At 45.0% G+C, this 12,819-nt stretch overlaps 1 protein-coding gene across 7 annotated transcripts in view; it reads right to left on the minus strand.

The window, feature by feature from the left end:
- Positions 1–291: 291 nt before the first annotated feature.
- Positions 292–12,819, minus strand: part of DIP2B (disco interacting protein 2 homolog B) — a 251,994-nt gene continuing 239,466 nt past the window's right edge. For all 7 annotated transcript variants that reach the window (XM_032144066.1, XM_032144065.2, XM_032144063.2 and 4 more), the window contains 3 exons: positions 10,205–10,382; positions 7,994–8,117; positions 292–4,369 (listed from right to left, as the gene is read on the minus strand). In XM_032144066.1, the coding sequence (XP_031999957.1) occupies positions 4,117–4,369; positions 7,994–8,117; positions 10,205–10,382 (555 nt within the window). In that variant the 3' untranslated portion in view covers positions 292–4,116. The remainder of the gene's footprint in view (positions 4,370–7,993; positions 8,118–10,204; positions 10,383–12,819) is intronic.

Here is a 12,819-nt window from a genome sequence, read left to right on the forward strand (position 1 = left end):
AGACTCTGTCTCAAAAAATTAAAAAAGAAAATACAACGACCAAATGCTACATGGGTGGGAGGAAGACTAAACTATAATTATTACCTTGAAAAGTCCTGACAACAGGCTCCTTAGTTTTCAAAGTGACACCCTGATTCCCTGACCTAGTATCCTTTAGTAGCACTGACTCTGGATCTCTGTTTTCACTTTCCTTACACCATCCCAGCTATCACTGGGTCTTACCATCCAAAGGTCAATTTAAAATCTATCACTTCCCTAGCCTCCACCCAATGTGTGAAGGATTCAACAGAATCAGGCATCAATATTTATTAACACAAGACAAAGGAAACACATTCAATGAGTTAATAGAACACTGTCCAGCCAGATGTTAAATTTAAAAATGTATATCTAGTCTAACTTCAAATAAATAAAAAAACTTTATACATAATTACACAGTACTGTAGTTTGAATTTGACACGGGTAAATATCTTGACAGAAAGTAAACAAAACAGCGTTAGGACTAAAAAATTATTCTTTTGTCTTTACAGTCTCTTCCTCTGGACAAATAACATGGCCCATCTACATACACCTAAACCAGAAATGTCGTATGAATGATAAAGAAAAGGCCTATTGTGTATTTGGTGCATTGCAGCTTCTTGCTCCAAATACTCTTGATTTTACATCAAAGCAGACAACAAAAACAACACTAAGGCATAGATCTTGTTGGAGTTTGAGGATGAGGTGATAACTCCTCATTGCTTTAGTTTAAAAGATTCCTGGATATTCAAGGAAAGTAATTTATTTGGCCAAGATATAGAGCACCATGCCTGGGGCAGAGACCTTAATAGAAAACCTAAAGCCTCGGGCCCTTGTTGAGTCAACAAAAGCATTAAGCAAGCATTGCCCAGGGACTAAAGTAAGTAGACAGACTCATGTGACCAAGACAGGCAATGGTCCCTAAACAGCCTGAGGCAACACAACTTCATGAGGAAAGGACCTGGTACTGGGGAGACCTGGCCCTTTATGAGGCAGGAAGTAAAGACTGTGGATTCACTGACGCTGATTAGCATGCTGGTCCTTCCCAGGGTCTCACTGAATTCCTAGGATCTAGGAATTTTCCTGAGGCAGCCCCTTCCTGATCTACTTCAGTTACTTCTGCTGAGAACCAGAAAGAGGTTCAGAAACCTTCAGACCAATAGATTTCTCTCAACTGAGACAGGGGCTTGTTTAGTTTTTTTCCACAGACATTAAAAACCCAGACAGAGTATGTTCCAGAGGATTGGAAAGGCTCTGTTTCTATTAGTAATGGCCTTTCAGGCCTGCCTTAAGAATCAGTTCTACCGCAAAGGTGCTACTTAATGTGGATAGAGTAGGAGCACTGTGTCATCAAGAGAACATTTTCTTACTCGAGTCTGTAGCAGAGTAGACGTTAAATCTGCAGGTATCCCACAAACACCATCTAAGCAAATGACTGGGCTCTCCTCTCCCTCCACAGGATGCTTTACCAGAGTTACTGATGAAGTTCCTCAAGGACAGTTCTTAGCCTTCCTTCCTCCATGAGCAGATTCTGGCTTTGGGGGACATGCAAAAGATCAATAAAGCAGAAAGCAAAAAATAAATTAGAGGCCTGAGGAACTACAAAACTAGATAATCAGCCTCTGAGTAACTGGGAGTTGGCCACACTTTGAGATTAACGGAGTAATGTATTTGAAGGAATGAGTGCAGATCTGCACTGTCTAATATGGTAGCCACTAGTCACATTTGGCTACAAAGACTTGAAATATGGCGATGGTTTGAATTGAGATGTGTTTAAGACACACTGAATTTCAAAGGCCTAATATGAAAAAAAGTAAAATAACTCATTAATAATTTGTATATTGATCCTATGTTGAAATGATAGTGTTTTTGAGCTATTGGGTTAAATAAAATATATTTAAATCAGTATCATGGGTTTCTTTTTACTTTTAAAAAAATGTGGTTACTACAATCATTTAAATTACAGATGTGGCTCTCATTATAGTATTTACAGTGGACAGTGCATCTCTAGATGCCTACACCCTAATCTGTGTTAGTAAGAATTATCAAAGCAACCCACAGAATAGCATCTAATCATAACTTTTAGAACTTGGGGATTATAGATCCAGACTTATTTATATCAGCTTCAGGATCCCCTGCTTTGTTTAGTGGATCATTAAACATAGTTTTAAGAAAATTACTTTCCAAGTATCAGACTGTGTTCTCTGCAAACCAAACCATCGCTAGACACTGGGATTTCCTGTGTGCCCCAATGTAAGTGCTTTTTTTCTGTCCATCCTAGGACTTCCCTCATTACGTGTAAATTAATTCCATCAAAATGCTGAAAAAGAGATCTGGAACTGGCAAATGTCCTGAGCTCTGCCCTCTGTGGAGGAGTGGGGAGGAAAAGAGGATTACATGAAGGGAGTCACAAAGTGGCTTTTAGTCACAAGACCGTGTAATGGCAGCCCTAGAGCACTGCCACCGCAAAGGAGCTGGTCTTTGCATTATAAACCTTATTTTCAGGGTAATTACAAGTCTTAAAAATTGTTTAAAAACATACTTAGTTTACATGATGTTACAGTGGGGTAAATAATATGTATTATTAAAATAGTCTAAATAAATATTTACACAATAGACCAGAGTGGGTCAAAGAGAACCATTCTGCTTTAACAAGTTAACTCTTTTCACTTTTGAGTACTTTTTCGTTTTTAAAAATATTTCTGTTAAGAAAAAAATAATACGATTTAACTATATTCAAATACATGAAGTATCAGACCAAAGAAAGGAAACCGAGCCAGAGGCCAAACTCAGTCCCGTCTCATTCTGCTTGGCCTGGGCACCACCGTTATTTCAGAAGAGTTTCCTGCATACGTCAGACTTCCCCGGTTTCAGCGTAAGCCTGGCTGCTTTGGCAACCCAGATTGGTCAGTTTTGTGTAGTTATATGGCCTTACAGTTCCATGTGACAGTGGATCCCCACTGCCTTCCTGGCCTATCATTCTTGTTTTAAACCCCCTGCCCTCATGAACTGGAAGAACAGAGGACACTCCTCAGTTTTCAGAAAAGAGAAGTTATATGGATAAACTGTAGACACAGTTTACAACGGGCCTGGAAAAGAGGAAATCCTAAATTCTTACATAGTCACTCTAAATCTGAAAGATCGTTTTAACACTGGGGCCAGAGTAAGTTATTGTGGTTCCTTAAAATAGGGTGGGCTCTGATGAATCTTAGCTTTGTGTTAACATTTTGATTTTTAAACTGAGATTTTCAGCTTTTAGAAACAGGCTGAATTCATAGAAGCCTAAGCTGATTCTGGGAATGCGAGCTTTAAAAACAAACATAGGCAGCTTTAGTTTATAAAATACACCAGCCAACAAAGACATAGAACAATGTGCAGCAAAACCTGCCAACAATTTGCACTTTTTAGTTACCTAATCAATTACACAACATTAAGAGAATATTGAAATTCTCTCAAAGTAGAAATGTTTCTACTGTGGTTGTTATAACTATACAAGCCAATTCTTCAAATCTCTAGTTGAATTATGTGTATTCTTATGTACATGTTGTAAAACACTGGTCAAAATGTTTTACAGTCAAGAATTATCTATATAAAGTAATTCTCATAGTCAGTGGGTTATCTGATTTGCTTATGGGTTGACTGAAAGAAAGCTGAGTAGTTCCATGTTAATAAACCCCACAGAACATCTAGCTACGGCAGAATGGCAAAATACAGTACGGAGTGAGGAACTGTGTCACTCAGACTACCCCTTTCATGTGAATTCATTAAATTCCCTTAGAAAATTCTAAAATGGCATTAGATAAAAATACAACTATGTACAACAGATGAAAAAAATGCAACATGCACGTAATTGCTTTAGTAATGTGCTGCTCACGCTATGTCAAAGCACATGTCTACCAAATGTTAACATTTTTTTCATTTGCCATCACAGAATTCCCCTTTCCTGTGTGTTTTATGATTGCAGAATGCCACAGGATGAGATGAATTATATCATGTAGCCATCTCAGCTTATTTCACATCGTTTGAAAGCCTGCTCTTAGCCAGAGGTCTTCTGTCTTTGTGATTCTTCAGAATGGCCCCCTGCAGTCCCCACAAGGCTGGTTACATGTTATAAGCCACGTAGATGGGGTCTAACTGGTCAGCTAGGAAGCTATCACGGAGGTGCATCCTCTGCTTCTCTCCTCTGGAGTTGATCGGGATGACACCTGGGTCCACCACAACCACGACGCCAACGATGAGGTAATGCTCTTCCAGGACCACGTTGGTCACTAATGGGACCAGATCTAGAGCTTCCTGTTCAGAGCCGCACAGTTCCACAACCACCACAAGCAAGTTGGTCCATGTGAACACGGCACTGAAATTTCAATGACAATTCGTTAACTTGTCACTACATTTTTCAGTTATCTTTTATAGCATCTGTCCCAGACTTAGCCCATTTCCCCACCTTCTCCCGTCAATCCCAACCAGAAGGTCAGCAGTCATGTCTGCCATATGACAACTTTCAATTTCACCTGATTAAGACTGTGGGAAAAATTATATAATGAATATATATATATGAGAGACATCTTGCCCCTGTGAACACAGCTGAGTCGTCCAGAATCTCCTGGGAGTTTGAAAGTGGAATTTAAAGTCGTCAGGCCAGGCGCAGTGGCTCACGCCTATAATCCCAGCACTTTGGGAGGCTGACACGGGCGGATCACCTGAGGTCAGGAGTTCGAGACCAGCCTGGCCAACATGGCGAAATCCCGTCTCTACTAAAAATACAAATTTTTTTTTTTTTTTTTTTTTTTTGAGACGGAGTCTCGCTCTGTCACCCAGGCTGGAGTGCAGTGGCGCGATCTCGGCTCACTGCAAGCTCCGCCTCCCGGGTTCACGCCATTCTCCTGCCTCAGCCTCTCCAAGTAGCTGGGACTACAGGTGCCCGCCACCACACCCGGCTAATTTTTTGTATTTTTAGTAGCGACGGGGTTTCACCGTGGTCTCGATCTCCTGACCTCGTGATCCGCCCGCCTCGGCCACCCAAAGTGCTGGGATTACAAGCGTGAGCCACCGCGCCCGGCCTTAAAAATACAAAAATTAGCCAGGTGTGGTGGTGGGCACCCGTAGTCCCAGCTATTCAGGAGGCTGAGGGAGGAGAATAATTTCAACCCAGGAGGTGGAGGTTGTAGTGAGCAAGTTTGCGCCACTGCACTCCAGCCTGGGCAACAGAGTGAGACTGTCTCAAAAAAAAAAAAAGGTTGTTAACTGGTCATTTGAACCAATGACATGGATTTGAATATTCTGGGGTAACCCAGGGCACAGAAAAGCAGAGAGAATCCCTCTTCAGGGAGGCGAAAAAGAAGGGAATGCCCACATGGCTCTAGAAAGTAAGAGGACAGTGATTCCTGATGGCCTTACCATTCCCTTGTTTCTACCTTTCCTGAGACCCAGAGTTAGTTTTTTTGGAACATCTGAGATAGCCAGGTATTCTTTCCATTAATTCTTTCACTTAAGCTTTTTTGAAGGGAGCCTGTTATTTGCCCCATTAAGAGCTTTGACTAATATAATATTCTTTTGTTTTTTTAGACTAGTCAAGTGCAGTAGTGAGAAAGAGAGAAAGAGTAGAATGAATAGTTTGATTGATTTGTAATTGACTATGAACAATCAGTTGAATTGACTCACTACCTTCAGACCACCCTAAGGCAGTATTCTTAAACTCAACAGGAAGAGAGTCTGTCTGACTCACATGAGTTATTAGTGCCCCACGCAAGTGTCTCCTATTGTATAAAAGGGCCATAAGCCACTTTCCACCGAGTGGAGTTACTGGGTTAGAAGGTAGGGCCTGACTTGGTATGCAGCGCTAAACTGCTTTAAAAACAGATTCCAGTTGGGCGCGGTGGCTCACGCCTGTAATCCCAGCACTTTGGGAGGCTGAGGTGGGCGGATCATGAGGTCAGGAATTCGAGACTAGCCTGGCCAATATGGTGAAACCCCGTGTCTACTAAAAATACAAAAATTAGCCGGGCATGGTGGTGTGCGCCTGTAGACCTAGCTACCAGGGAGGCTGAGGCAGAAGAACTGCTTGAACCTGGGAGGCAGAGGTTGCAGTGAGCCGGGATTGCACCACTGCGCTCCAGCGTGGGGAGACTCTGTCTCACAAAAAAAACAAAACCAAATTCCAATAATTAAAAATGTACACAATATCTGGTTCCATTAAGAGTCAAATGCCTAAAATGACAAAGTAACCACAGCACCCAGCTCCTCTGGACGTTTCCAGATGTCTAAGGATGTTCTTGTCTTGGTCAGAGTCTTGTCTCGGAAAACAAGAGCATCTTTTTTTTTTTTTTGAGACAGAGTTTCACTCTGTTGCCCAGGCTGGAGTGCAGTGGCGCAATCTTGGCCCATTGCAACCTCCACCTCCCAGATTCAAGCAATTTTCCTGCCTCAGCCTCCCGAGCAGTTAGGATTACAGGTGCCTGTCACTGCGCCCAGCTAATTTTTGTATTTTTAGTAGAGATGGGGTTTTGCCATGTTGGCCAGGCTGGTCTTGAACTTCTGACCTCAGGTGATCCACCTCAGCCTCCCAAAGTGCTGGGATTATAGGCGTGAGCCACCACTTCCGGCTGACAAGAGCATTTTTAGACAAAGAAGTATCTGGAGGCCGGGCGCGGTGGCTCACGCTTGTTAATCCCAGCACTTTGGGAGGCCGAGGCGGGCGGATCACGAGGTCAGGAGATCGAGACCACAGTGAAACCCCGTCTCTACTAAAAACACAAAAAATTAGCCGGGCGTGGTGGCGGGCGCCTCTAGTCCCAGCTACTCGGAGAGGCTGAGGCAGGAGAGTGGTGTGAACCCGGGAGGCGGAGCTTGCAGTGAGCCGAGATCGCGCCACTGCACTCCAGCCTGGGTGACAGAGCGAGACTCCGTCTCAAAAAAAAAAAAAAAAAAAAAAAGAAGTATCTGGAAAGCATGAGCAACCATCGAAAGAACTGGGGCTGTTTAGCATGGGGAAAAGCGGTGAAGAAGGACACGTTCACTAAAATATGTAGAAAACAAACCAAACGGATTCTGTATTGATTAAGAACCCAGAATGAAAGCCAGTAGGTAAACACTACAGAGGTGGTTTTTTTGTTTGTTTGTTTGTTTTGAGACAGTCTCAGTCTGTCACCAGGGCTGGAATGCAGTGGCACAATCTTTGCTCACTGTAGCCTCAACCTCCCAGGCTCAAGTGATCCTCCCACCTCAGCCTCCTGAGTAGCTGGGACGACAGGCATGCCACCACACCTGGCTATTTTTTTTATTTTTTTGTAGAGATGGGGTTTTACCACGTTGCCCAGGATGGTCTTGAATTCCTGGGCTTAAGCAATCTGCCCACCTTGGCCTCTCAAAGTTCTGGGATTATAGATGTGAGCCACTGCGCCCGGTCAAACTACAGTTTTAATTTTACGGATTTTAAGTCAATATGTGGTTGGATGATCCTTTATCAGGGAAAATGTAGGGGGAATTCCTGCAAAGAGCAGGAAACTGGATGAGATAATATCAACTACCCTTTTCATCTGCTTACCATTTAATAGTTTACAAAGTACATTCTCATTTGATGCTTCTGATAATTAGGAAGTAGCAGAGAGAGTGTTTTACAGATGAGGAGAGCCTTTAAGCTGGTTCTTTCCACCATATTATGCTGACTTTCAAGAGACCAATGATCTGTTAGTCCCTTCCCATTATGAGAGTCTGTCACTAAAAAAGGACTCAGTTCCAGCATTCCACAGGTATCAGAGTATTCCCCAGGGGCCTCGTGGCCTCATCTGGCTCCTGTGGAGAGGCCTTGTTGGCCACAGCAGGTTGCACACCCAAGACAAGAATCAGTCTATTTCCTTAGTCCTCCCGTGGAGCTCTATGTTTCAAGGTAGGTATGTGGTCCCAGTGACCAATTAATTAGATCAGTTGAGATTACGACTAAAGCTGAAGTGGGAAGCACAGTGTATGCTGGGGGAGTTACCATTCAGCAATGCTTCTGTGGATCCGGGACACCGAGGTCTCAATATCAATTGGGTGGTATCGTAATCCTCTCAGCTCCAGTGTTTCATCCAGCGCCCCCACCACGTACAATGCATCATGACGCTCTGACAGAAAGAAAAAGAGAGAAATGTGGCTCGGACATATACTGAGTGCAATGTAACACTGGAGTCCAGAGCACAGGGGTCAGACTGCCCGCCACCTGGCTCTGCCCCTGCCAACTGTGTAACTGGGCAAATTCCTAAGGCTCTGAATCCTGCTGCTCCTCTGTGAGATGGGAATAATCAATGGCTGCTGTGAGGATTTGTGAGTTAATCCATTAAATGATACCAGAAATTAGCTGTTATTATTATTTCATGTTAGGAACTGTGTTATGTGCTGGGGTGACAAAACTGACAAAACCCGGCCGGGCGCGGTGGCTCACGCTTGTAATCCCAGCACTTTGGGAGGCCGAGGTGGGCGGATCACGAGGTCAGGAGATCGAGACCACGGTGAAACCCCGTCTCTACTAAAAATACAAAAAATTAGCCGGGCGTGGTGGCGGGTGCCTGTAGTCCCAGCTACTCAGAGAGGCTGAGGCAGGACAATGGCGTGAACCCGGGAGGCGGAGCTTGCAGTGAGCCGAGATTGCGCCACTGCACTCCAGCCTGGGTGAAAAAGCGAGACTCCATCTCGAAAAAAAAAAAAAAAACCGACAAAACCCAATTCCTGTTCTGAAGATCCTTACAGTTGAGGCGGGGGAGAAGATACACAAAGAGGCATTCCGCTGTAATGTAGCAAGCCCAGCGACAGGAGTGTGCATGAGGTTCGGAGGGGCAGAGGACATCACTGAGTCTAGCTCAAAGGTTCAGGGAAGGCACCTGGAAAAGCTGAGGGCAGAGCTGAGCTTTTAAGGACAAACAGAACTCAGCCAGGGGGGAGGGGAGGAGGAAAGACAGGAGTTGAGAGGGAGAGGAGATGAACAAGTGTCATTCTTTTTAGGTAGCTTCACAGAATACAGATATAAGGAGGAGGGTTGTAGAACATGGAGGAAACTAGTCCTGGTTTCTAACAGGCTTGTAATCCAGCTAGGATACAGAAGGAAGATTATTTTGCAGTAATTTCTGAAAAAACGCATATTTCTGAAAAATTCGGCAAAACAAAGTGATTGAAGCTATTGGAGTGAAAAGGATCAGGAGGTGCAGCAGAGGCTCCCATCACCTGGTGAGCTCATGAAGACTGATGACAAAAACAAGAGAAACATAGCAGTGAATGACTAATGGGTGCTCCTGTGTGCCAGGCACCATTCTTGGCATCTAAATGCAACACGTCCTTTAATCTCACATCATTTCCATGAGGCAAGAAACACAGTCATCCCCATTTTCTAAGTAGGAAACAGAGGCTGAGTGATTGCTCAAGGTCACAAAGCAAATGGTAGAGGTGGGCTGCAAAACCAGGGCACCAGGCAGGGATGCCACCCTCTGCTCCACTGGGTTGCCCCTGCCTCTCCATGAAATCTGGGGAACCATGGATGCTGATCAGTATGGAACTATGGAGAATTTAGGACTTTAAAATCCAGTGAGTTATGTATCTATCACTTCTTCAAGTGCAGGATATAGTCAGTGTCGGGTATTTTTAAATGGCTATAAGTGCCAGTCTGAAAGAAAGAGTGATGGCGGGCAGCAGTGAAGCTGTGACAATCAACTGGGCAGAGGGTGATGGGAGGGAATCCTTATACCGGAGGCCTGGCCAGGAAGCAGGCTGTGTCCAACGCAAGACACTGAGGCACTGCCATGCCTCCGCAAGATGGCTCCTCAGAACTGATGCCCCTCTCAGGGAATAGGGCCATTCCTCCTGCTCCCCAGGTGGTGTGCAGGGTAGAAGAGCTACAAGATGTAATGCTTGTCCTGGGTGTGGAGTCAGCCCTGCAGGGACTGAAAGTCTGTGTTTAGCCAGGGACGCTCACTCGCCATCAGGCACATCTCTCTGAGCCACAGCTCGGGATGCTCCTGGGCTTGCCCCAAGCGCTCACCTCTTAGACATTCTTCATGGGGCAAGGCATGACTCCAAATACATAGAGAGTCACTTATGGGTTTCAGAGTCACAGAAGGGCGTAACTAAATAGACACACTCCACATCCAAGGCAGGCTGAAGGAGGTCAGCGAGTGCTACAGAAACACAAAGCAGGGTCAGTGGGGAGTTGGTGCAGAAGTACCTCCAGTGGCCGCTGTGAGCTCGGTCCGGCGGACAAAACCAAGGTATCCTGTCCGAGCCCAGAGTGTCTGAGCTGCATCTCCAAAGCTGAGGCGAGTGTTGAAATGATCAGCTTGAAGAGTCTCACTATCATAGATGGTGTAGTAGCCGCTGGCTGTATGGGGACTGTTCACCCAAATCTACAAGAAAAGTGCTTTGGTCATAACTCACTGGGGACACACAACTGTATTAATTCTCTTGGATCAGGTTATTTTGATTTTTTAAATCTCATTTTTATATTAACAACAACACAACTGCATCAATAAAGGCAGCTGACATTTACCACATGCTCATCACGCACCTCATCTCCATCCATCCTGATATAGATGACATGACAACACAGTTCACACAACATTGTTCCCATGTTACGGATGAAAAAACAAGGAGTTAACTAATTCACCTAACATGCGGAAATGAGGAGACTCGCACCCATGCCCGTGTGGCTCCAGAGGCCATGCTCTCACCCACAAGGCTACCCTGCCTCCCTGGCTCATTTCTCACCCTCCTCCAGAGTCCCACGAACACATCAGGGATCATTTCCGTGCTTCCGGGATAACTGTGGAAGCCCACAGGGAAACACCATGGGGTGTTTGAGTTTATAACATAAACAGAGCAATAGCTAACAATAGTGTTACTGACAATCACATGTGACAGACACTGTTCCATGTACATTACAGATGCAGGTGTTAAAACATTTTTTTTTTTTTTTTTTTTGAGACGGAGTCTCGCTCTGTTGCCCAGGCTGGAGTGCAGTGGCGCAATCTCGGCTCACTGCAAGCTCCGCCTCCCGGGTTCACGCCATTCTCCTGCCTCAGCCTCTCCAAGTAGCTGGGACTACAGGCGCCCGCGACCACGCCCGGCTAATTTTTTTGGTATTTTTAGTAGAGATGGGGTTTCACCGTGGTCTCGATCTCCTGACCTCGTGATCCACCCGCCTCGGCCTCCCAAAGTGCTGGGATTACAAGTGTGAGCCACCGCACCCGGCCGTGTTAAAACATTTAAGTGTTATAATGATTCTACTCAGGAGGTGAGGTAGGTGCTACTATTAACATTTAAAAATTTTTAAAGTAGGCTGGGCATGGTGGCTCACGCTTGTAATCCCAGCACTTTGGGAGGCCAAGGCGGGTGGATCACTTGAGGCCAGGAGTTCAAGACCAGCCTGGCCAACATGGTGAAACCCCCTCTCTACTAAAAATACAAAATTAGCCAGGCGTGGTGGTGTGCGCCTGTAATCCCAGCTACACGGGAGGCTGAGGCAGGAGAATCACTTGAACCGGGGAGATGGAGGTTGCAGGGAGCCAAGATGGCACCACTGCATTCTAGCCTGGGTGACAGAGCAACACTCCATCTCAGAAAAAAAAATTTTTTTCGAAGTAGAGATGGGGTCTTTGCTATGTTGCCCAGCTAGCCTCAAACTCCTGGCCTCAAAGTGGAGTGGCCTCAAACTCCTGCTTCAGCCCCTCAAAGTGTTGGGATTATAGGCATGAGCCACTGCACCTGGATGGTGCTATTATTATTATTATTATTTTTGAGAGTCTTGCTCTGTCATCAGGCTGGAGTGCAGTGGCGTGATCTTGGCTCACTGCAACCTCCGCTTCCTGGGTTCAAGCCTCAGCCTCCCAGGTAGCTGGGACTACGGGCACACGCCACCACGCCCAGTTAATTTTTGTATTTTTAGTAGAGACAGGGTTTCCTCATGTTGGCCAGGATGGTCTCGATCTCTTGACCTCGTGATTCACCCGCCTTGGCCTCCCAAAGTGCTGGGATTACAGGTGTGAGCCACCGCGCCCAGCCGCCAGTGCTATTATTATTTATGGATGAGGAAACTGAGGCCCCGAGAAATTAACCTGTCCAATACTGAGAAGCTTGTAAGTGGCAGAGCCCAGGTCATCTGGCTCCTGCACTTACCCCTCCCATTCAGCTACATAATGAAATATCAGCATCCTTCAAAGATTTAGGGAGGCTGGGCATGGGGGCTCATGCCTGTAATCCTAGTATTTTGGGAGGCCGAGGCAGGTGGATCACCTGAGCTCATGAGTTCGAGACCAGCCTGGGCAACATAGTAAAACCCTATCTCTACTAAAAATACAAAAAGCCAGACATGGTGGCACGTGCCTGTAGTCCCAGCTACTTGGGAGGCTGAGGCACAAGAATCACTTGAACCCAGGAGGCGGAGGTTGCAGTAAGCCCAGCCTGGGCGACACAGTGACACTGTCTCAAATAAACAAACAAAAACAAAGATTTGGGGGAAGAAAAATTAACTATTTTATATAGTTAACTTTTACATACTTATATATAAATAATATGTATTTATATATAAATATTTTTTGTTAAAGGGCTGGGCCTAGAATTTTTTTGTTAATGCAAACATGGATACATTTTAGAATACAATGTAACATCTGAATGACCTTAAAAATTTGTAAATATGTGACTCCTTTCAGTTTCATACCTTAATAGGTGGGAACATGTAGGATTTGCTCACTTTCCTTTCTAGCTAAGGGCATGTCAGTGGACAAATATGGCACCATTTCCAGTCTGAGTGCCTAAATCTTCCCTGGATCCCAGTTTCAATCTCCC

This window comes from Hylobates moloch, unplaced genomic scaffold (assembly GCF_009828535.3).
Source record: "Hylobates moloch isolate HMO894 unplaced genomic scaffold, HMol_V3 SCAFFOLD_22, whole genome shotgun sequence".
Taxonomy (NCBI): domain Eukaryota; kingdom Metazoa; phylum Chordata; class Mammalia; order Primates; family Hylobatidae; genus Hylobates; species Hylobates moloch.